General features: G+C 44.8%; 1 protein-coding gene across 1 annotated transcript in view; it reads left to right on the top strand.

Annotated features, from left to right (window-relative positions):
• The window catches only part of USH2A (usherin), a gene marked incomplete at both ends in the record, with an annotated part of 554,530 nt that extends 528,833 nt beyond the window's left edge, over positions 1–25,697 (top strand). Inside the window, 9 exons of the mRNA XM_081039194.1 lie at positions 9,898–10,107; positions 11,973–12,211; positions 12,967–13,175; positions 15,920–16,096; positions 17,419–17,502; positions 20,440–20,684; positions 23,026–23,097; positions 23,793–24,014; positions 25,611–25,697. Coding sequence (XP_080895320.1) covers positions 9,898–10,107; positions 11,973–12,211; positions 12,967–13,175; positions 15,920–16,096; positions 17,419–17,502; positions 20,440–20,684; positions 23,026–23,097; positions 23,793–24,014; positions 25,611–25,697 — 1,545 coding nt within the window. The remainder of the gene's footprint in view (positions 1–9,897; positions 10,108–11,972; positions 12,212–12,966; positions 13,176–15,919; positions 16,097–17,418; positions 17,503–20,439; positions 20,685–23,025; positions 23,098–23,792; positions 24,015–25,610) is intronic.
• Between the last annotated feature and the right edge of the window lie 219 nt (positions 25,698–25,916).

Below are 25,916 nucleotides of genomic sequence, written 5' to 3'. Positions count from 1 at the left end.
GCAGCTTCGGATAAGGGACAGTTACGTGGTTATCCACCAACCAGATGGACACATGGGAATGTCAGTAATGGTGTTTCCTATGGAAACCTAATTTACTTATTTACCAATACATTTATTTCATAAATTCTAAATATAAAATTTAAATTATAAAATATAAATATATTATAAAATATAAATATATGTAAGCGTAATTTACTCCATGTATTACGTGCAAGAGTCCCATTTAGGTCCTTGAGAAAACCTACGCCATCGGTATGATATCATGTCATTTCACTACCAGTGATAGAAACCCAACTTTAACTGAAACAAAAGAGAATGGTTTCTGGTCACCTGCCTGTGAAAGGGACTGAAGAAATCCCTAGGAACCGAGGAAAAGGCAGACGTAGCAGGCCCCACAGGCACCTGGGTGCAGAGCCTGATGTTGTTGGATTGATTCATCCTTTCTCTGCCTCCATCACCTCACATTGTCTCTATCTGGCTTCATTCAGTATCAGACTCTCTCCTGGTGTCAGAGAAAATCATTAGTTCCATTGCCTCAGACCCTGTGCCTCAGTTTCCTGGTATTTAAAATGTGTATAGAAGCAGCAGTGAACCCATAGGCTTGTTTGAGATTAAATGAGCTGATATGTGAATGTGCTTCGGACAACGCTCATGCATAGAAAGCACTCAATCAATATAATAACAGTAGTTGTTGTTGGTGGTGGTGGTGGTGGTATTATTATTATTGCTATTACCATTCTTACCACCCTCCCATCTCAGAATGAAAAGAGGACTTCTCTCGCCCAATATCCGTGAGTCAGCCAAGAGCAGGACTGGCACTGGTCCCTGGTACCATTTACCTTTCCGTGAGTGAGCAGGCCTGGCCCCACGGCCCCGTGCTACAGGCAAGCCTGCAGGGTTGTGTGGCACACGCTTCCACCAGAAACAGGAGCAGCCCCAGACCACGGCACACACCAACCGTGCTACATGGAATCAGTACAGACCTGTGTTCTTTCCCATTGATGCTCTCAGCCGTCCTGTGTTCTGGATGAAGAAACAGAGTGGAAATCACACAGCTTGGTCAAGACCCTCAGTTTCTCACAGCCTCGCTTTTCTCATTGAACTGATGGGTGTGTTATGAGAACGGAGATGTCTGTGTGCCTAGCATGGTAGGTAGGTCCACCTCCCCACTCTACCCTCTTTCCCCCTAAATATAATAAAAGAAAGAGAGACTTTCTTCCAAGAGGGAAAAGAGCCAGGTTAAGAGGTCTCCTAGGTCTCTGTCCATGAGTCATTAATCAAATGTTTGAATATAAAATCCTCTAACCAAGAACACAGGTAGGTCTGCAGGTGTGATATCCCTTCAGTGAGGCTGGTCCACCCTCTTCGTCCTTGTCACTTCTCTTCTCCGGAGAAGAACAGCTTGCACATATCCCATGACTGACATTTCTTCCGCCTCTGAATTTAAGGTAAAAACTATTCAGGAAGGTATGGGCAGGATCAAGAATGTCAATGAGGCATGTTCCGGTGCCCAGGGACTAGCAATAGCCTGAAGCTGTTACCCTCTGGGCCTAAAGGGACCGGGGCAGAGAGGGGAGCTTTTCCTGAAACCCAGCTCCCACTGTAGGAAGTGGAGAAGGGCTGCCCATAGAATCTGTGGATGTGGGGAAGGAATGCAGCCTTGATAAACTGGAGTGCCAAAGAGAGGGGGCAGGAGACCTCAAAACAAAAACACCAAGCTGTCTCCTTCCTTCATGAGGCAGTTTGCAGCACCAACCTTGTGGGGTACAGAGCAGGGCGGAGAACGGATCTGGGGGCAAACAGACTGCCCAGCACGTCCCGTACACTGCACTGAGGCTGCTTCTCACCCAGTTTGTGACAGTACCTTCCCCCGTGGAGCCCTTTCTGGGCTGGAGGGTCACTGGCAAGCTTTGACTTGTACTCTGATCATTGATAAAGCACTAAGTGATTCTGAAAGCTTAGGGAGGATTGTACTTAAGTAGTTTCACCAATGATACACTTCCATTAAATTCTAAATAACTGTCTTGGTCTATATGAAGCAATCATATCTTCAGGTGGCAAGAAAAATGTTAACATATTTAAGTAAATGGGATGTCTTCACTTGAAACCTTTAAGAAAACGGTTGCAACTGTCTCTTGTAAATTGATTTATCTATCGGTTGATGGATCTGATTACTAAGATGCCTGTAAGTATCTAGGAAAATGTACAGTTCTTTCCTTGATGCCAATAGGCGTATTTGTAATGGAAGCTGGGAGTAAAATTTTCTTTCAAGAATCCATTGGATTGCTCCAATGTTTCCTTTTGCTCATACTTTGGAATGCTTTTGAAAATGTTTAGTTAATAAGGCAAAATAAAGAATGCCATCCAAGCCACAAATTTGGATGTAGAAACATATCTGAAAAACCAGGCATTCTTTCATTTATTCTAACCCTAAATTCTGTAGTGGAGAAGAACCTGGAGGAAAATACACAGAGATGTGGGCTGAACTCAGAATGCTGTGAAGGTTTTTTTATTGTTGAACCATAATAGCTAAATGGAACCCAGAATTGTATGACAGGAGTGCCATTTAGCCCCACTTTCTCTTCTAAAACTCGACTTTTCATACAAATGATATAATAATGACCGTTATTATTTATTTAGTGCTTGGTGTGGGTTGAGGACTGTGTTAAGAGCGTTACGTGTATTAACTCACAACAACCATTTGAGATAAGGGACGTGACTAATAATAACACTTAGGAATCTGAGGCATTGAGAGATTATTTAACCTGCCCAAGGATACAGTTGGTAAGTGGAAAAAGTCAAATTTGAACCTTGAGATTCAGGATCCAAAAAGTGTGTTCTTAAATTCACCCCATGGTCGCTCCCAATTACATTTCTGTACAGCTCCGGGGCTTTCAAAACCCTTCATAAAATATTTATAAATGTATTTATTCACTCAGAAATGTATAGAAAGTTTATTTCATGTAAATTTCAGACGAGTCCTGTGAGGTAAGTAGGGTTATTCCTTCCGTGTAATCAGGAAGCTGAATGACTGAGCAAGTTACCCAGTTGCACAGCGGCCGAGCCAGAAGCCAGCTTCTTCACTTCACCCCCATCGGGAGCAGGAACTCCTGACTCTGCAAAGATAAACTGATTTGGATTGTAGTCTGGGCTGCATGCCTTCCTGGCCCTGTGCTCTCAGCAGTAATTTAAGTTCTCTAAGCCTCAGTCTCCTTACCTGTAGAATTGGGAGAAAAAGATCTACCTTAGGTCTTGGGAACTAGGTTGTGTACTTGACATGAGTTGCTTTAAAGGCCAGGACATTGTCACTCCTGTATAAAATTAAGTTTTAATAGATAAGTGCATAGAGATCATTTAATATCCAGTTATCCCTGTGAGATGTAAATCAGATAAAGTCACTGCCCGACTGGGAGCCCTTCCTGGGCTTCCCATAGCCTGCAGAGTCCACCCTGGTTCAGTGAGGCCTTTCATGCTCTGACTTTTGTCCACCTCTGCCTTCATCTCATCGTTCTCCGGCCCTGACTCACCAGCTACACCAGCCTCCTGGAAAATCCATCCCCAGGCCCTTTGTACTTGCTCTTCCTTTGCCCAAAGATGTCTTCTTCCCTCCGGTTTTTCATGTGGTGGTTCCCTTCTTACCGTCAGCATCCCAGCTTGATTCTCACCTCCTGAGGGCACAATGGGGGACAACTTCACCGTTCTCTACTCTAGCGCTGCGTCCCGTGTAGTTTATATCCTCTCGGTTCTTTCCTTTCCAGCACATCATTACCTGTTGGTTCTGTGTTTATTGTCCACCTCTCCCCACCAGGCTGTTAACTCCAGCCTTGTCCCCTGTCGTCGCTCTGGCTCATAGCACATTGGCACACAGGGCTCAGTAGTGTCTGTCAAATGGATAGATGATAAACCATGTTACCGTCTTAACTAGACTGTCATTCCTAGAGATAGTCCTCACAATAAGCGATTGGGCTGCTAGCTTACTCTAGCCACTTATTGTAGGGAAAGGATGTGTTACCGTGTTCCATCAGTTAGGCTAGAGCTATTAATGTAGTGCACATAACAGAATTCCCATACGTTTCCACAGGTTCGGAGCCATATGGAACGCATGGGAGTGCTGTGAGCCTCTGTGGAGCATGTAATGTTGTTGAAAGCATGATAAGCGGTGGCAGGAATGGGTGCCGTGATGTTGGGGTAATTCCCACCATCTCTCTATGAGGCTCTGGTCTACACAAACTGCCAGTTCATGCAGGGCTGTGCGACAGTAGGGCCTCCAGCACTTGGAAGACGGGCTCCGGCCTTCCATCAATGGCCTTGTGTGGGCAAAGGAGGAGAATCCGGGCTTTGCCTCACATGCCTGTTCTGGAAAGCCTGCCCTACCACCTACTGAATGGCATAAACTTATCCGTGCCTCCATTTCCTCAACTGACCTTGTAGGGTGGTTTGTTGGGAGGATGAAGTCAATCAGTACACATACTACCCTTACAGAAGTATAAGTGCTCGAGAAACCTGTTAGCCGCTTATATGTCTCCTTCAGGAGAGCTGGGCAGGACCACGTTCCTGTTTATTTTCTCTCCAGGAGAACAGATATAGTAAGCCCTAAAAAGCAGTAGGCAATAAATTCCAAATTTTCATTATTATTACTGAAACCAAATTGAGGCTAATTTTCGCATTTCCCCCTAATGTTGACACCAATGTCCCCCCCCCCATATTTCAGAAGACTGCCCCCTTCCTATTTATTGAGTGACTCCAAAGAACGATGGGTGCTTTCCGTCACTAGGCACGAGTGACAGAAGACACGCGTTTCTCCAAAGAAAATGTTTTGCAATCTCTTGAGTAGTTTCGAGTCTCTGAATTTCAAAAGTGCCAGAAGAAAGGATGACGGTGTCCTGCCGATACCTTTCTTCCTCTGCGTTCCAGAATTCACTCAAAATCATGCTCCATCTTGCCTGATCCAAAGTGTTTTAGATGAAAGGAACCTGGAATGCAGGGACGATATCTGTACAACTGTAACGTAACCACCAAAGCACCACACAAACAGAGATGCTGAAAAAGTCCACTTGATGTTGAAAGGAAACCAGATAGGTAGACAGACCCATAGGTAGCGGCACAGAGCTTTTCAGCCCATCACCCCTTTCTGACTCTCACCTGCGGGACTGCTCATGACAGGGAGACATCTGGAAATCTTGTCATTTCAGATGGATCGCCTTCTCTTTTTAGCCATGAGTCTCTCTAACTAGAATTCCGGGGAAGCCCATTTTGGCATATTGCTCTTCGAACATATTCAAAACCCACGGCAAGCTACCCTTTAAAAAGGCATTCTTAGTGTGAGTGCCATGGGAAAATGTAGACTCCCAGGTTGTAGATGAATTGAGATGATTGTGTGGATTGTGTCTTTCTATTTATGAGGCATAATTTATGAGCGAGTGCTGGAGAGAGAGCAAACTGCGATGAGTGGTGACTGACCAACGCCGGAGTCATCAATCAGGAGAGTGAAGGAAGTGAGGATTCTGATCGAATCTATTGAATTAGCCGTTGGCCTTAGCCAGCGCAGGTATTGGAAAGACCTTTTTAATATCTGTTTGTCTCCCTCATGGGAATGTGATAACAATCTCATACATGCCCTTCGGAAACAAATAATTTAATTGTTTGCCTGTTAACATGCAACCGATTTACTCTCCTTATTGATTACGGGCATGGCTGTTCATGGTGGATTTTTGTTCACTTTGGGTGTGAGTGGTCAGGAAACGCACATGCTCCAGTTTTCATAAAGAACGACGTCGCCTACTAGTGGTGCTTGACATGAATGTGTCCTTAGTATTGCGGAAATGCTTTTATTTTATCAAAACTTGTCATTATTCCACAAGGAAGCATGCTGTAGGATATCCCAGACATTACAGAGTCCTCGAAAATTCCTCCATATCTTAATCCTCTGAGAATAACAGTTATAAGGCATCTCAAAATAAGCAGCCTGGAGAAAGAGCAAAATCTCAAATGGCTCCAAGGACAAGGACAGACATGTCACTTACATTAGGAGTCAACAGATTAGAGGGGTTTGTGTGTGTGTGAGAGAGAGTTCGCTGGTTGAATTTGATCATTCCCACATTCCATTTTTGTATAGAAAATGATAGCAAGTATGAGACCCAAGAGACATCAGCTGGATGCTGACAGTAGAGAAAGCATCTCTCAGTGTTTTCCCTGGGCTTTAACAAAACTTGTAGCATTTCTTCAACCATAAGCGTCATACAATATTTTTTACAATTAAGGAGATTTTTTTTTAATGCTATGATAGACAGTCAGGATACAGACACATAAAGTCGGCAACTCTGTGTATTCACAAGATATTTCATTTGTTGGTTATATTTGTTCATTAAAATTGAAAGATCAGGGCATATTGCCCAAAACTTCCCACATAAAATCTCAGCTGCTTTTTTTACCCTGTAAAGAGGGACCTGAATCTTGAGACCATTTTTTTCAGTAGAAATCATACATGATCTGTGAGTGTGTTTATATAGAACTCTGAATTTCACTTCTGTTCTTTTATCTCTTGTTCAGCTAGGCATAGACAAAAATTCACAGCAACTTTTGGATAAAGGACTTTTTACCTCAACAGCGAGACTGTCACTGACAGTTTCTTTCTTATGTTTCTTCTGGTGCTTTGGTGTAACGGAAACACTGCCTCTGGTACAAGTTCTGTGAAATCCATGTTGCTTCATTATCTCAGCTTTCTCTTCATCATAACTGCTCTCGTTTTCCAAGTGGCTCATGTAAATAGGCTGATCCTGCTTTGCATAAGCATGTTGATTTATATGAATGCTATTTTTATCTCAAATTGATTGAATACTAACGAGAAAGACTAGGGAAAAAAAAGAGCACTATAATATGAAGGTCTCCTGTCAAAGACAAAAGGCGCTATATGCTACATACATCCCCAGTTACCGATGGAGGATTTTCTACTGCCTACTTCTTAGAAGTGGATATTTCTAAAGAAATACAACAAAACACTATAATGTTGAGACATAAGTGGTTTAAAAATACCATGAATACAGTCACATTTTGGGACTAGGACTCCACCCAGTGAAACTTCAGGAAGGCATAAGGTTTAGTCTCACCTGATGACATATTAAAAAGCCTTGATAGTGTTTGAGTCTACAAGGTCTGACAATTAAGTTCGCGAACTCATCCTAGAAAAAGGGCTCCATACCTCATTGCTGAATGTCACTATGGTCACCTTCGAAGTACTCCCTTGGGAAGCTATGCACCGACGCCAGCGCCTCGTCCACCCTTCAAAGTAATTTGGAACTCTTTCTGGAATGGCCATCAGAGCTGTCGTTGTATTATCCTTGATGTCCTGAATATCATCAAATTGTCTTCCTTTCAATATTTCCTTTACCTTTGGGTAAAGAAAGAAGTCATTGGGGGCCAGGTCAGGGGAGTAGGGAGGGTGTTCCAATACAGTTATTTGTTTAGTGGCTAAAAACTTCCTCACAGACATTGTCGTGATGCAAGAGCCATGAATTGTTGGCGAAAAGTCCTTGTCGTCTAACTTTTTCATGCAGCCTTTTCAGCACTTCCAAATAGTAAACTTGGTTAACCATTTGTCCAATTAGTGCAGATTCATAATGAACAATCCCTCTGATATCAAAAAAGGTTAACAAGTTTGCGAACTTAATTGTTAGACCTCGTTTACCTACATCAAAATGAAAGCGACGTTTATGTCCGTAATCCTGGGCTGGAACTGTGCTAAGTACTTTCTATGAATGATACTTATTTCACGTCATTCCCTTTCAACCCTCCCATGCCTGCACCATTGTTCTCTTACTGGTGCTCAGTAATTAATTGACAATCTGCTGGCCTCTTATTTTATCACACCTCATTTCGCTTTCCTCCTTGTTTTTTCCTCATCCATTGTGGCCCCCACTAAAATTCTATGTGCCCTTAAGTCACCAACCGAGGCCCTGCTCTTGACAAAGAACCTGGTATGGACATGAGCACCTTGCTTTGCATCCATTCTGCAAGAACGTTTTCTTTGAAAGCGTGTCACTCACTGTGTAATAGAACATCACCCCTATGCCCGGAAAGTAGTAAAAGAGGCTGGTCTGGAGCAGGATGGAAAGCTTAGGACTCTTTCTCATCAGCCCTGAAGTCTGACGTCTTCAGTAACCGCCTGTATGTCCCCTCCCGATTGGAAGATTGACCTTGGCTATTTCAGCGGGGACCGTAAAAGTGGCCATGGTGATATTCTGATCTGGTCTCTGGTTTCCATGAAGTCCTGCCTCTCTTCTGAATTCCCTTCTCCTCACCCCCAGTGCCTCTCAGAATCGACCTCCATCACCTGAGACAACTGGGCATATCTATCCTTCCTTACAAGTTAAGAAAGTTTAATCTTGAATTGCAAATATTTGCCTCTGGACCAGTTGTTTCATTTTCTTGATTCTGAGTAATTTATACATGTGTGTGGATGACATACAGAATCAAACACATAATTTATTGGAAAGAGCAATAAAAGTGTTTATCGGAGAGAAGAATTCCTGTTTCAGCTCTTGTACTTTCTGTCACCTTGAAGAAGAGTGCCGTTTTCCGAGCCTCAATTTCCGCACCTGTGCAAGGGGTTTGTGGTGTTGTGAGGACTAAGTCAGCTAACATATGTTAAAGTGTTTTGTGAAGTATGGATTTTATACAGATGTAAGTAAGTGGCTATTATGCAAACGATGGAAGACTGTCTCAGAACTCTACAAAGAGCAGGCTTTGCTGTGTACGTAGGTTACTCCTCTCTTTTAAAAATGGGCCTTCTAGCACTGCTATCAGCAAGGGGCTGGGGATTTGCATTTGACAGGGATCCAAAACCAGTTCGACATCAGAAATTTTACTTTAACAAAGGAACCCACCCAAAAAATGTATGGAAACACTCATAAGAGCTGGCCTAAGTACCCCCAAAATCTCTCTAGTGTTTATTGACTTGAACATACGTTGATGCAAAACAAAGATGAAACTAAACTCTCACTGTGAAGTAGTCTACAGTTCTTTTTTTCTAAATGTCTCAGAGTTTCAATGTTCTGCATGCTTTTTGAGCACTGCACACCTGGAATGTGTGGCCTATAAAATCAAACGTATTTTTTGGCTGTGTCTTTGAAAGCTCGGGGCAAGTTTTGATAGATAGATAGATAGATAGATAGATAGATAGATAGAGAGAGAGACACCCGATGAGAAAACAATCTCCTGAAGTTAGACTTGCACCACCTGAAAGCTTTGTAAAGAATACCAGTACTCTTAAACACTCAAGACAGTCGTCTCGTATTGCCATTTAGATCTATCATTCTGATTGATCACTGTGCAGTTGGCTGTTATTGGGCCTAATTTAACCCTATACACTCACACATCCATCTCCTCTGTCTATTGTACCTGACACTCGACAAATTACTTACTCATGCAAATGATGACCTAAGGCAACCTTTTAGGATATTCCTGTTTAATTATACAAATACTTCTTGATAAATGAGATTATACATCCTTCCATATGTGGATTCCCTCCTTGATGAAAGGGAAATCTAATTTTCATGCAGATTTGGTGGAGACGGTGTTTAAGAATTGCTGAGTTTTATGTAGTCTGCAGACCCGTCCGGTTTCCAGAAGCTGACAAAAATCACGCCACTCCCGCCTAGAGATGAACAGGTTTTCACTGAGCTTCAACCAGCTTGCTGCTTTCTGACATCGGGGCTCCTAGTTGGCCCAGCCCCTGTGTTCACATGGGTACAGGCACGAGAGGAAGGTCCTTTATGATGACAAAGTCACAAGATCAAAGTGTGTCTGGTTGTGTTGTGTTCAGGTGCTCTGAATCGCCAGCTTCATTGTCTGCCTGAGATTACCTTGCTTCTGACTAGTGTCCCTGATTTCTCTTTGAAGGTCTGGGCAGTGAATTCTGCAGGTAAAGCCGCCAGTAGCTGGACTAGGTGTAGAACCGGGCCTGCCCCTCCGGAAGGGCTCAGGCCCCCCAAGTTCCATGCAGTGTCTTCCACCCAAGCAGTCGTCAACATCAGCGCCCCTGGGAGGCCCAATGGGGTCGTCAGCCTGTACAGGCTGTTCTCCAACACCACCGGCGGGCCAGAGGCCGTGGTGAGTAGGACAGCATCCGGATGGGAAATCCAGGGCCGGTGCATTTTTAAAACATGATCCACGGTGCCCTGGCATTTTGTTTTCCTTGATCCTTCTTTCTTATTCACTTGTTGTTCATTGCCCTATGGTGAACTTTGTAGCACAAAGAGCCCTCTGAGAAGCTGTGAACTTTAGGACACAGGCAGAATATATGTCAATGCTTGAGCAGAGAAGTGCTCAAGGTGGTAGTAAAGACTCCATAAATGTTGTAAGAAACCTAAGACTTCTGAGACAGTCAAATCCAAGTATTTAGAAACCACATGTCAGGCACTTAGTGTAGCAGTGCCATATAGTAAGGGACCGACAAATGGTCATTGTAGGTGGTGTAAGTGTTCATTTGAAAAAGAGAAAAAAAATATAAAACAGCAAAGATAATCCTGGAAATTCCCACGTTGGCAGGTGCAGTTGTCCAACAACACCCTAAAAACTCAGGCTTTTTCCCGTGACTTCGAGAAAGTTCTGGCCCTTTGGAAGAAAGAGTAGAACGGTTCAGTCAACACAGCTATAGAGTCGCTGTTCGTGTATGAACATGTTTGGGACACGCCGAGGCGTCCCAGTTTGGACTGTCCAAGGAAACCATCTTTCACACCATGTTTTAGCCAAGCCTTTGGCTGGAAGGGCTTGGATAATCCACCAGACCGGTCCTGGCATTATTTAAATGAGGAGACCGAAGCGCGATGAGGTCTCTGCGGCACCGCTTGTGTCACTCTCAGTTTTCTCATGAATACGTGTAGATTATAAGTCTTTGTTCACAGGAATCTCATAGAACATTGCACAGATCCCAGGCTTCCATTATAAGTGATTTAAACCAATGCAAGGTACAATTTGGGCAAGTATGGAGAAATCCTCTGGGGCCAGAGTGCCAGGTTCTGAGACACAATTTCAAAAGATAACTCTTGTATAGGAAGGAGGTCTACTACTGAATGTGAAAGGAATATTAGCATATTTCCTACAGGGCTTCGTAGTCAATAAATATAGATGATGTAAATACAAAATCAACCCTTGATTATCCGTGCTTATACAGTGATAATATTAGTAAACTAAAATAATTTATATTTGGACTACACTGTATGCATTTTTTGAAAACAACAGCTTCTTTAATTATATGTTGCTTATGTCAATGTGAAAATTAGTTTCCAATTTCTGAATGACTCTGTTCCAAAGATTTCTTAATGAAATCACAATGAAGGGAAAAGTGTGCTGCGAATAAGCCAAAAAGTTTGTAATGTAAAAGAGATGATTGACAAAAAGACTATGGTATTTCATAGAAACCAATACTCTCAGGGAGAAAGATGGGATCATCAAGCTCTTAAGTATACATAACATATATAAAAATATATCTATTTCAAGCTCTTAAATAGCCAACTCTATCATGGATTTGAGGGGATTTTCCACCCAAAAATTACATGCAAGAAACAATGGAAAATAAGGACCTTAGTGAATGTTGACTAGGAGAATAATTCGAATACAGATTTTATTTTTTAAAGGGGCATTGTTCTGAAAGGCACGAATTTGATCAATAATTTGTGTGTTTTGTACCATTTTCTAATTTCTTTCTATGGTAATAACACGCTATTATACCTTGTGATTTCTATCCTGTTACTACAAACTTCTACATGTTAAATCGTTACATTGTTTTGCATGGGTCAGTCCTGCCTGTCTGATGGGTTGGTGATTCCTTGAGGGTAAATGCTGGGTACAGTCCACAGTGCACGTCCCGGATTATGTGGGGTCATGTTCTGTCTGTAGGACGTGGGCAGTGTGGTGCTCCTGTGCCAGTGGGTTGGGGTCGGCCACATGGCCTCATCCAGTCCTCTCTCCTGCAGCTGTCTGAAGGCAGGGCCACGCAGCAGACGCTTCACGGCCTGCAGCCCTTCACGACGTACCTGGTCGGGGTGGAGGCCTGCACCTGCTTCAACTGCTGCAGGAAAGGGCCGACGGCAGAGCTCAGGACCCATCCTGCTCCACCCTCTGGACAGTCCTCTCCCCACATCCAGACGCTGGCCTCGAGGACAGCCTCCTTCCAGTGGAGCCCCCCGCTGTTCCCCAATGGTGTCATCCAAAGGTAACTGCCCAGCCGGAAGGACCGATGACCCAACGTGAGGCAAACATGCAGCCATAGAGCCACCCAGCTCTGCCCTGGGAAGGCTTGCTCACCGAACGGTGCCTTAAGCAATTAGATGGATAAATGGATTCGAGTGTTATTGTTCCCTGCAAAGTGTTTAAATCATAACATCAACTCATGACAGAGAGGAAAACCACACCATTGTCTTGAAATAAGAAAGACGATTTGATGTGTTTGTGTTCATTGAAAGCATGTCCTCCTCCCAGTGGGTCTCTGAGATTATTCATGCTAGAGCCTCAACTGGGACGCAAGACAATTCTGTAGTCAAATCAGAATTTCCTTGATCTAATTAAAAATGTTGTGATAAACCACTGTTTGAAAGAACAAAGGCATTATTGGACTCAAAATAATCAGGAGGGAATAAGGTATTCTTTATTTTCCCAGAGGAGCACAGTTTTATCACTGTCCTTCCAAGCAGAAAGATCTCTCCACCGACAGGAATGACCTGTCCCTGGGTGGACATTCCCGGTGTACACATGGGACTCCTCTGACTGTTTCTCTGCTTATACCTGCTGCACATTTCCAGCAGCAGCAAATACAATGATCCTGGCAGCAGCTTTCCACAAATGGGAAATTTAAAGAGCTTATAGTTCAATGAAAACAAAATGTATCCTCCCCAAATAGAAGCAGTTTTAAAAGACAGGGAAACTAATCCCATTGCCCATTTCCTCTCTCTGTGCCCTTTGTCATCCTAGCTACGAGCTCCAACTGCACAGGGCTTGCTCTCCCCATGCAGACGCTCCCTGTGCTTCCAGCCAGCCAGAGACATGGTACTCAGGGCCGGGGCTGAGAGCCAGCCTGGGGGCGCTGCAGCCTTACACCACCTACAGGCTGAGAGTGGTGGCCCACAATGAGGTGGGCAGCACGGCATCTGAGTGGATCAGCTTCACCACCCAAGGGGAATGTGAGTAGAAGGGGCCGCCACCGTCAAATAGAGAGCTTAAGAGAACAGCTGGGAGAGGCTTGTCGTGAAAAGCAGGGAAAACCCGGTTTTGAAAAGGATTTGAGTGAATGTTGAATTTCGTTCACTGCTATGGAGACATCAATGAAGATGAGTCCTGGGGGGGAAATGCCTGTTGTACTTAATAATACAGAGAGAGAGGATGGATTTAGGAAGGGTTTTCTTGTAGTAAACGGAGTAAGGGGGCGGGGAGTTGGGGACCCAATCTAGAAGAATAGATTCAGAAGGAAGAAAATGGACAAGCCTTGAGGAGATTTTTTTTTTTTTAAGAAGTTTGTGACTCCTTTTCTTTTTAAATTACGTGGGGTAATCTTTAGCATTTCCAGAAATCATTCAGACAGGGCACTGTCAGGAAAAGCAAAAGGGCAATTAACTAATTAATTGGGGCTTCCTTATAATTCTATAAATAGCTTCAGATTTTATAAGGTATGCATGTCTATTGTAAGAAATGGCAAATACAGAGTATTAAGAATAAAACAATTACTTATCCTCAGAACCAGCGACATAATTTGTGGGCCCAGTGGAAAGTGAGAATATGGGGCCCCTTGTTCCAAAACCATAAAGAATTTCGAGAGGGAGACAGCAGAGTGTCAGCTAAGTCTGGGCCCCGCAGAGTCACACAGGTCACACATCTGTCAGCTCTGTTGTTTATAATCCCACCACCCAGACGCAACTGCTGCTGATATTTTGGCATAATTCATTCCTTTAATCCCTTCCTGTGCATAATTTTTATTCCATGGCTGAGATCACATTATAAATAAAATTTCATAGTCTGCTTTTTATACTTGACATTGTTTTATTCACATTTCTCATGGCACTGAGAAGAAGAAAAAAAATCTTTAGCCACCAAGTTTAACAGCTGTATAATATACCATCCTATTCATTGGTTGGGCATTTCAGCTGTTTCTAATCTTTTCCTTTTATAAATGTGGTGCAAAATTTCTTTGTGAACAAATCTTAGTTTCAATGTCTGATTATCTTCTTAAATTTCGATATAGGGAATTCATTGAGTCAACTATTTTAACATTTTAAGGCTTTGGACACTTATTGCAAATTTGTCTTCCAGAAACATTATATCTGATTCTGATCTCATCTTCAGTACTTGGCATTAGCATTTTTAAAAGTAAGAGTTAATGTGATCACACAAACACTCAGAAAAGATTATTTTGAGGATTATGTGCGATAAAGCACATCCACTGCTAGGGGCATGGTAGCTGTTACCATTTTCTCAGTCTCCAAATCCATTATTCGTCATTATTTTGATTGTTTGATCACTCATTTCCTCTGGAAGATCTCCAAACTCTGCAAGGCAAATTAAGCTCCTATCTTTCTAGTTTTCTACTATTCCCAAGCCTTCTCTTTATTTGTACTGTCATGATGTAGAGAAGTGGAAATTTCTTGAATTAAGTGACAGAGGGAAACCACAGATAAATCCAACAGTGTGTTCCACTGTGATATTAGGCAAAATTTGTGTTGGAAAAAACAGGTATTTAAATAGGGCTTGACAGCATTTGTTTTAGTATTTACAGAAAAAAAAATTCTTATGGCTTTATGAAAATGTCTCATTTTGAAAGGAGCGAATTTGTCTTCATGGTTGAATCTTATAATCACAAAAGCATAACTATTCCTCATCTTATTATATTTCCTAACACCAGTGACAGAGAAATTTAATTTGTAAAGAAAAAAAATATATCCAATTTATTTCCACTACTCCTTTCTTTGCTTAAAAGCTGATTTCCTATATAGATGGGTCTTAATGCTGTTACAAACATATTGATTATTTTGGAGGAAACGGGATGTCATAAAATAAATCTCTTCTGACTTGACAAGATGGTATGGGATTCCTGTATTTGTTTCTACAAAAATTATTCATTTACAAGATGAGCCTCGGTTAAGGATTCTTTTTCCTTTGTTTTAGAAAGGAGCTAAAATATGAAAAGAGAACATGCCTATGAAATGCTAACACGTTGCTTCTCTATCTAATACAATACTTAGGAGACCTGAGCTTGATTACATACTGATGTTCTATGCTATTGATTGATTAGCCGAGGCAGTGAATTAATTATACTTGAATTGGTATTTGTAAGGCTTTTTTAACTACCTCAGAAAACAAACTAATGGTTCAAGAAAGAGCTTTGAAAATAAATGGGTGCCAAAAGGACATAATTCACCATCTAAACAGTTTGGTTTGGGGAAAAAATATATTAACTTCATCTAGTCCTTGGTGCTTTGTAGCAATAAATATTGATTCGATATGAAGAATAGCTATCTACTGTAGTTAATAGTGTTAAGGATACTTTACCTGTTAAAAAAGGGAAAAAGCAACAAAATAGGAGCTTCAGGGTTATGTTGGTGAGCAGAACCATTGTATGTTAATAGTTTTATTTCATAAAACACTGCTGTCCATTGATTTTTCTTTCTTTTTCTTTTTTTTTGAAAGCAGGTGCAGTATTGCTGAGAAAGCATTTCATATATATATATACACACACACACACACACACACACACACACACACACACACACACACACACACACACATATAAACACTGAGGGAACTATAAAGGATTCCAGCAATGCCCAAAATTTTGTTTTTGCTCATATTTTAAAAAGAGGGGTACACACACACACACATACACACAGACTCTCCGAAGTAACCGTTTCTGTGGCGTGCGGCTTTCTCCCAACAGTACCTCAGTATCGAGCCCCGTTTTCGGTGGACAGCAATCTGTCCATGCTGTGTGTCAACTGGAGCGGCTCTTTTGCTCTGAATGGCCCTCTGAAGGAGTTTGTGCTCACCGACGGTGGTCAGCAAGTATACAGCGGCTTGGACACCACCCTCTACATACCCAGGACAGCGGACAGAAGTGAGTTTCTGACCCCCATTCCCTAGCTTTACGAGGTGGTCAGTCTGAGCGCTGACTGGCAGAGGCTTCTCACTAAAATGTCTTCGTTTAAGTGACTGCTTCCTGTGGGAAAGGTACTGCTCAGAGTAAATACGATTTTCATTCCTATTTGCTACCTGATGCGCTGATGTTTCGATGCCGCGGGGCTGGGGGTGCTGCCTCCGGCTGCCTTGAGTGTCCCAAGGAAGGAGCGAGATAGAAGGGCAGACTGTGTTTACAAGAGAAATGGCACGCCCCGGGCAGTCAGTGTGTGTCCTAAAATCAGACAATTTTAGGGCCCTGGGAGGTTTTCTTCATGCGCCCGTGGCCTCCGAACAGAGCCCGAGCAGGTAGTAACAGGCTGCTACTTGTGAGGACCTAAGTCTGGCTTTTCTTAACTGACCTGTTCCTGATGTAACAACCCTTTTCCCTCTACAACCAAATTCCATCTCCCCGCTTAATTTGGTGTCCTGCTTTGGTTTGCCTTGGTTTTCAATTGAAATGAGAAAAAGCATTACAAGGTATTAAGTGTTTTCTGTGCTCAGTGTGGCCACAGGACGGGTGCACGTGAGGCCGTTTGAGGCCATCTGGATCGATACAATAAATTGATGGGCAATTTTTTAAAATTTCCTTGAAAATACTTATTTTGACTATAGGTCCAGGTGAACAGTGAGTTCCTGCATTGCATTTATAGTTTTTGAATTTTATCAACAACATTTTTACAACTCAGCTACACATTTTCGTGTTCAAAGTTCATGGTTGCCTGGGAAGCTGGTTGTGATGGGAAAATAGCCTGACAGTCGGCAATTTCTCACCTGGCCGGGATTCTCACCATCTTTGGGGACTTCCCTCAGCTTCCTGGCTACTGAGATAGTTCGACCTCCTGATTTCCAAGATCCCTTTTGAGCTCTCCTGCTTAGTAAGAAACTCTGGGTCACTTAGTGAAAGGTACCTGCAAGTATTAAAGGAACAGGTTTAAGCTCTATGCAGAACAAGATACACTGTATGCATTATCCTTTCCTCCTCTGTTAGTTCTTTGTCTTTGCAATAGAAGCCCTAAGCTTCTTTAGTTCTGTTACATATATGTATATATGTGTGTGTGATATATATGATGTTATGACACTAATTATAGCTATTTTTCTTGATAATTTTAAAATGAAAAAGTTTGTATATTAGGTAAAACCGCACCATGTGCCTTAGAATCCTATTTTCAGACGTTTTCATTCTATGATACCTTGCTCTTTTCAAAGTACGCCCGCCATTTGTAGGTGTTGGATGACCAAGTCACTTTACCTTTTGTCCAGCCTTCTTTCTCCAGGTCACCTGCATTACAGATGAAGGAAGCGTCAGGACGCCTCTGATTCAGTACGACTCCTCCACTGGACTCGGTAAACCTTGAACTCGTGTTATGTTTGGGGTGCCTGCTCATTTACCTAAAGAACTATTCATACATTTACGCATACATACAAATACTTGCGCTGATATAGTAGCACAGACGATGTGGAAGGGATTGTGTTTTGTCAGAAATTTTAAAAAGTCATCATGGAACTGACATGAGGCAAGGGGTTTGGATATGCACGTAAAATGCCAAGTCATGTTGTTGTGGTTTCAGAGAGTTATGACCAAACTTCTGTCAAAGCACTATGCTACACAACTGAATAGAAACTCAGAGAGAAGAGATCGGAGGCAGAGAGAAAGTGCCCTAATGCCAGATCCAGGGCCTAAAATGGTGAATTTGGGGGAATTTCTGTCTTGTGTCCTCCGTAAAGGATTATGATTGGCTATTAATACAAGTAATGTAGCCGAAGAGACGAAACTGTAATTTTTTACAGAGCGTCTTTTAATTGATTTTTGAATCTAACATATGTGATACTTCACAGTTTCAAAGGGTAAGTTAGAGATACACCTGATCTTTTCCACTAGAACAGAATTGGGACTGACAGCCTGTTTTAAATCCCAGCAAGTAATGTTATATTAAATGTATACGCATATATAATTGGTTTTCTTTCCTTTTTTTTTTTTTAATAAACATGTCCAAAGGTTCAGACACACAGGTGAACATACATGTTGTTATCCAGGATGTTTTCAATCTGTAAAAAATAGTAAACTGTTCCATTTATTTCCAGACTTTTCATGTCTGGTGCCATGTAAAATTTCTTACACCTAACACAGTCTCTCCCTCATAGTTTTCCTCATTTTATTTAATAGCAGCGGTGGAATAGAGCAGACCTCATTTGATATTCTTTTAGCAATGCCAGTGTCTTCAGGAGTGGACACGTGGAAGCCTGAGGGACACATAAGCCCGTTGCTAACATGCAAACTTGAACATGGTGTTTCTGTGGGCACCTGGCCCCGTACTTTCTCTTTAGCCATGGTTCTCAAATTTAAGCGTGCATGAGACTCGTCCCCGCGTGCTAGTTTATTTTGTAGTTTCCCTGGCCCCTGGCAGAGATTCAGAATCAGGAGGGTGCAGGCACTGCTCTTACACAAACCTGGCCCAATGGTCCCGGGTCAGGGTCCAGGACCCCACATTGGCAAGACCCACTGATGGGTGGAGTCCCTTCAAACGAAAGGAGACTCTGAAAGGGAAGGCTTTCCTTGATGTGAGAAGAACACCAAGGAGTATGCGGTGATAGGAAATTCTGAGCCGTATTGTCCAACTAATATTCAGAGTCAGCTTTAGTTGTGATAACTTTTTAAATGTCCCTGTTCCCTAGCCTGAAGGCAGCCTTCAAGCAGGAAGGTCAGGGGATCCTGCTTTCTCTCCGGCTGTGCTGAGTGCTGTTTCCTTTCCGAGCGTCCCCCAGGCAGGCTGCCCTCCATTTCCGTCCTCCAGAGCAAGGGGCCACTGGGTCCCTTGGATCAGTTTCTGGAGTTTCACCCCCATGCCACACACACAGGAAACACAGTTCTTCTAGTGTGGAACCAAGGTTGTCGCTGTATTTTAATCAAAGAACACACATTGGTTCCTCATTAGGGGAATTGCGACCCACTGGGGCTTGGTCAGAGCTGTGACTCCAGCTCTTCGTTTTAGAGATGGGGCAGCAGAGGCCAGTGAGACGAAGGGCCCCTTTTTAACCACAGAGCCATCAGAAGTGGAGTTCGTGTTCATTCCTCTCGTCGCATACCTCCTCTCCTGGAGTTCAGCTCTTAGTTGGTTTGTCACCTTCTCTCCCTCCCTGAAACGTTCTCACCCCGATTCTGAATGCTTCCTCTTTCGTCCTTCCCCTGAGAATGTGGGTGTGACAACCAAGCAGGCTGAAAGGGGTATGGTGGCCCAATGAGTGAACCGGCCTCTGTAACTGTGTCCTGTTGTCCTGCCCCCTCTTAGTCGTGAGCTTGCACTTCAGGGAGCAGCTCTAAGGGCACAGCCACATGCCAGCCTGCAGGGCGCCACCTGGATCGCAGGCTGCCGAGCTGCCCCAGCGAGGGGCTGGCCAGGAGATGCAGTCTGGGGCCCTCCTGCTCAGGTCGCATGATCCCACCGCCTCACCTTGTCCCTCGGTGGCCCCTGTAAGCCTGCGAGCTGTCTGCCCAGGCTCATTCCAGCACTCCCCACAGCCACACTCAGTCACTCTGTGACCCCCTTTATCCTGTGAATTCCGGGGTGAGGGCTCGCTAAGCGTGAGCGTCTTGTGTTAGCCTCGTGTACAGACAGTCACATGGACTCAACTCTCGGAACCTGAACAGGGTAAGGCCAGTGCCGAAGGGTTTCTTTGCAGAGGGAGCTGTACCAGGGCCCTGGAACAAGGACTTACAGAGCTTCGGCTATGTGACATGACCAGGGGACAAGAACTATACAAACAGCACTGCAGTAAGCGAGGCTCTTCACATCACAGTGGAAAGGGGGGTCTGATGTCTCAAACCCCAGTTTGCACAGAACTTCTCAGGGACAGGACTGTTACAGGAAGTGAGGGGACCCTGGGTCTTCAGAGCAGTGATGGTGGACACATTGGGGTCTCTGCAGCAGTGTCAGGAAGGGCTGGCCCCTCATGAGAGCCCAAGAAAGGGCTCTGCTCCCAGGACACCCAGCTCTGAAGCAGGTGTTCCCCAAGGTGACTTCATAACCCTCTTTCCAGGTCCCTTCACCCCCGCTCCCACCGTCTTTTCCAGAAACGTGCCAGGCAGCCATGATTTACCGTCCAGGTCTCCTGAGGGCTGTGAGCTGCTCCTTAAAACCTTCCAGGACACTGTACCCTCTCCCCAGCCTGCACACACTCGCACACAAGCACCGTGGCACCACCTGCTTTAAACTCCTTTCCAACTTCCTATCCCAGTGCTGCTTTCTGAAGTGACGTCTCCCTTCTCTGTCCCTGGGTTTGCAGGCCTGGTGCTGACAACTCCTGGAGAAAAGAAGGGCTCTGGGAACAAAAGCATGGAGTTCTACAGCGAACTATGGTTCATAGTGTTAATGGCAGTTCTGGGCTTGATCTTGTTGGCGATTTTTCTGTCCCTGATCCTACAAAGGAAAATCCACAGAGAACCATATATCCGAGAGAGACCGCCCTTAGTACCTCTGCAGAAGAGGATGTCTCCACTGAGTGTCTACCCACCAGGGGAGACCCACATGGTATGTGTCTGCAGGCGGGCCCTGCTTCCCTCTCATGGCCCTGGGACACTTGCCTTTATTCAGAGGGAACTGTTTCCTAAGCCACCGTAACAAGGGAGGGACTGGGTGACATTTATGTTGGACTAAATGTGAGGACCGAGGGAGGCTAACTCCTGGACGCATTCTTAACTCTGGCTGCGCATTAGAATCACCTAGTGAGACAGGCCTAGTGTCTGGGCCTCCTCACCCTCTGTCCCCCCAAATGCATATGTTAAATCCTCAGATGTGATGGCCTCCTGGAGGTTGGGCCTGCAGGAGGGGATTAGGTCATGAGGGCACCACCACCATAGATGGGATAGTGACCCTTATCAGAGGCCCCCAGAGAGCTCCCTTCTCCCTTCCTTCATGGGAGGGTCCAGTGAGGAGCCCCCCATTTATGACCCGGGAAGCGGGCCCCCATCAGACAAGCTGCCAGGGCCTAAATCTTGGAATCCCCACTTGCAGAACTTGAGAAATGCATTCCCGTGGTTCAGCTTATGGATGATGGGGTTACAGCATCCGAATGAACTAAGACACCCGGCAAGCTGTTAGAAATACCATTGCCTGGGCCTTAGCCCGGAAATTCTGATTTCCTTGGTCTTGGGTGGGACCTGGGGATTTGCATTGTTTTCTTAAGTCCAAAGTGAATTGAACGTGTGACCACACATGCGCCTTTCTGCCCTGTAGTTGTAAGTCGGGGGCTCAGTGGAGGAGAATTATGTAATGAAGTCACCTGGGGGATTTAGAGGTTATGTGGCTGCGCAATGTGGGGAGATTAGTAATAAAAAGGGGATACAGAGAGGGACTCACGTACTAACAGTGCTCGGCGTGTGCCCTGGCCGACACCTGGGGTGGATGGCTCCTCATTGCTCCAGGCCACCCACTCCCACGAGGTCAGGCAAAGGTCTGGAGGGCGAGGGTCGAACATGAGGTGGTGCAGGGGTCACTGCACAGAGTGCTCGTTGAACGGGTGGGAAGTGACTGAATTCCACGGTACACCCTGCTGTGGGGCTGTCTCTAGCTGGAGCAGGAAAGGCTGTGATTTCTGATTCCCACCAGGGACTGTCTGCTCCCCAAGTTGTGTGCTCACAGCAGTCTCTGCATGTGCCTGAGGGGTCCCTTTTCTCCAGTTTGCACAAAGATTCTATCAGTTAGGGGTGCCCAGTGGTGGGGAGTTTTTCCCACCAGCAAGTGATTTCTCTGACACCAACTGGCTGTCCTACAGTTCAACTCAACTCTGACGCTGTCTACCCAGAGTTAAGGGCCTGGTCCCACAAGACACCCCTGTCCCCCCGTCCCATCCCTTCCACCCATACACACACCCAACTTCAGATGCCAATTGTAAGTCCAGGAAGTCACCTGGCCTTCTGACTGACCAGCTACAGTTGGAGGTGCCAATGACTCCCTCCTTGGGTCAGAGAAACATTCTACCCTCAGGATTGCTGGGTTATTGTAAAAGTGTAAACCTCAGGACCAGCCAGATGGAAGAGATGCACAGGGCAGGGTATGGGGAAGAGGCAGGCAGCTCCTGTGCCCTCGCTGTGTTCCCGTGCCCTCCAGGCATCCACTCTCCTGAATTTCCTCCCCATGTTCAATCCAAATTGTCATTTTCGGTTTTTATGGAAGCTTCCTTTCATAGGCATGACTGACCGTTGCCCGCTGGTGATTGATTCCACCTCCAGCCAGGTCAGGGGGTAGGACTAAAAGTTGCAACCTTCTTATCACACGGTTGGTTCTCTTGGCAGCCAGCCCGCGTCCATAGGTGATGCCCGAGTCACCATGTGAACATAACAAGGGACACCTTTGCTGCTCTCGTCACAGGAAATTCCAAGGGGTTTAGGAGCTCTGAGTCAGAAATGGGGACAAAGACCAAATGCATTTCTTATTGTAAGTCACAGTATCACAGCAGCACCCAAAGATAAGCACAGAAGTTTGGTCCAACTGTTTACGTTTGAACCGTCCATGAGTGCAGGGCAGCCGTGTCCACCTTCCAGACCGTTCCTTCTCCAGGACAGCGGTGAGCAGTGGTTCAAGCCCTGACAAAGCAGTCGTGACCACATGGCAGGAGTTTCGGAGGCAGGAAAGGGCAGCTGTCCCTGAGGCTGGTGGTTTGTGGTCGGTGCAGGAAGCGGCTACGGGGCAGTGAGTGGTGGGGACGTGTGTGTGTATACATGTCAGGACATGTGTGTATACATGTCAGGACACTTGTGTATACATGTCAGGACAGTTTACTGTGAGAGATGCTTACGCTATCACTGGAGAAACGCTAAGAATGTTTTAATATGCCTCGGGCACTGACTGATACCTGCCCATCTGTTTTCAGTTTGACTCTGTGGCTGATGTATGTGACGTGTCCAGCAATGTCACCCTGAAAAGTTACACCATGCACTTTGAGGTAGCTGTGTGCTGCATGGATGCATGACCCTCTGCATGGTGTGATGACCACAGTGAAAGCAGGGCCATTTCATCGACTGGACAGGCCAACTCAGGACCCTCCCTCTTCTGTCAGAGTAGCTGGATTTTTCTCATGGGGGCGTTCTGGATCCCAACCTTAGAGAATCTGTCTTTCTGATGTTAGCATTGGACCGGGTTTGTTGTGGAGGCTGGAATCCCATAAGGGGAATGACAGGAATGAGAAAAGGAGGGAGGGGCCCATTTCCCTGTAGAAATCCAGGAATTCTGAAGTGCAGACTTAGTGGGAGCATGCGGGAATGACCATTGCTAACTGGCTGCTCTGGGAAGCAGTGTTCTCCAGAGGCTCTGTGGGGACACTGAGGGAGAGATTATGCTGTTACCCCATCCTCCAGCACCCTCACCCCACTGCCCTCCAATGCAGCCAGCTCCCATCTCCAGGGAACACCTGCACTCTCCAGGTACAAAGAACACTGGCTGTCCATCTAACATGACTGTTGGTTTATCATCTCTCCGTTCCCAAGAACCCAGGGCCATGTTCTTCCCGAGAAGCCAGGTCTGTGAGAGGCTGTGGAGACGGCGTTCCCTTCGTTGACAGTGTGTGACACTCAATGTTCCGTTTCCATTTCAAACCCACTGTCGTTAGCCGTCACTCACCAGCAGCGCTTCTCTCTGCAGGGATTGGCCGACACCAAGATCCCCCGGTCTGGGGCGCGCATGAGTGTGAGGAGCAGCCGGAGCATCTCTGTGCTTCGCATTCCAAGCCAGAGTCAGATCAGCCGGGCCTATTCCGCAGGCTCCCTCCACCGCAGCGTCAGCCAGCTCATGGACATTCAAGACAAGAAAGTCCTGATCGACGACTCCTTGTGGGAAACCATCATGGGCCACGACAGTGGGCTGGTGAGTTGATGTCTTATTGGTCAAGGGGTACCCCTCTGCCCATTTACCCAAGCAGTTGGTGATGCTCTCTTTCCTAGGGTTGCTATGAAACGTGGTCGTTTCTTAGCACATAATGAATGCTCAAGAAAGAAACTCATGAGCAAGTGGAGAGACCCAGGCTCCGCCTCATTAGGTTGGGCAGAATGGGACTGGGGGCACTGGACTGGCCTGAAGGAGGGCATCAGGTACAAATACAGGCATGTGTTTTACTAACACATAAAAATTGAAAAAAACATAAAGTACAGCATCATCGTTTTCCTTCCGGTTCAGGGTTAGAGAAAAGGAGAAAGAGTCTTCCAACAGGCTCAATGGTTTCTTTCCAAGAAACTCAGAAAATCATGATAAATAAGGGTGTTACTGTTGATGAAGTTCATCTTTCATAATTTCAGTCCAGTACAAATAATTGATGCTGAAAGTTAACTTCATTATCTAGTATTGGCTGTGAGCTCCCAGAGGCTGAAATAACTAGTTTTTTTTTACCATCAAATTTCTTCATTATGCCGACGGCCAGGATGTTTGCTGGAGAATCGCTCCTTTGAGGTAATTAGATAAGAAGCAGAGGGCAGATACAACTTAGCTCCTGTTTACTTTCTGAGGCAGGATTTGTCACCTCCATTTCTTTAAATCATCTGCTTCCGTAGTCTCCCTCATTTCTCTCTCCACATTCTGAAAAGTTGATGACTTCCATGCAGCCTTTCTTAACTAAGGGCAAGTTGTAAAGCAGGTTTCCTGGCTCCCGGTTCCAGTCACGTGGTCTTTCTGACTTGTTCATACATAATGCACGTCTTTACATCACAGCCTCCCTGCTGTTAATACAATCATTGAATTCCATGATTCTATTTCAGATCTACAGTTTCTAAATGGCAGGAATAGTGATATGAGGCTGACACATAAGGAATTGTTACCTGATCAGATTAAAGGTGCACAACGGCAGTTTCCGATGGTTCTGTGTAACACACGGAGGGCTTAAACGCACGTCCTTAGCGGAGGACACACAACTTGGCAGATTTCGGGGAATCAGGATCGGAAACACATCGTCTGGTTGTAGATGCCCACTCTGCACGATTGTACTATACTGCCATGTTTGCTTCCTTTCAACAGTATTAGTGATAGGCGGTGTGCAAAGCACTGCAGGGAATGCTTCTGAAGATGACAATATGTGGCAAATTGTCTGTTTGTTGTAACATTATAATCAGTATTACTAACTCTATTCAATAAATACAAATACAGTAAAAGTGTGGGGCCTGATGGATAACTTGCATTCTGGCTCTTCTGCCTACACTGTGAAGTGAATCTTATGTATAGTCTCCTCACTTTATAGATGTGGAAACAGGCTTAGAAAGGTTAAGACACGGCACGCAGGACCACTCAGATGACGTACATTTTGGGTTAGTTTCTAGTTCCTGTGATGTGAACCTTTCCGTGAGGTCAGTTGAAGGCAAGGACACGCGCTAACCACACATTACAGTGTTGAACGTAGGATATTAGCCCTTAATAAAATCCTGAGTACGTTTTCCATTAAACTGACTGACCCCTAATGACTGGCCCACTTTTCAGTACGTGGATGAAGACCTGATGAATGCCATCAAGGGTTTCAGCTCTGTGACCGAGGAACACACCACATTTACCGACACCCACCTGTAAAGGACGGAAACCTACCAAATGTAAGACTGGAATGCGCGCTCCACACCCCACTCCCACGGGGTTCTAACTGACACATCCTAAATGCTCAAAACTATCGCTCGTGATCCTGTAATCCTTTAACAGGATAATCCGGTATATTGGACTTAACTGATAAATAAATACATGCATAGTTATTACAGTATTGACTAAATTGTTCCCCCCTGTTAGATAGAGGTCAAA

This window comes from Rhinolophus hipposideros, assembly GCF_964194185.1.
Source record: "Rhinolophus hipposideros genome assembly, chromosome: 26".
NCBI classification, from domain to species: domain Eukaryota; kingdom Metazoa; phylum Chordata; class Mammalia; order Chiroptera; family Rhinolophidae; genus Rhinolophus; species Rhinolophus hipposideros.
This window is presented reverse-complemented; position numbering and strand designations above follow the sequence as displayed.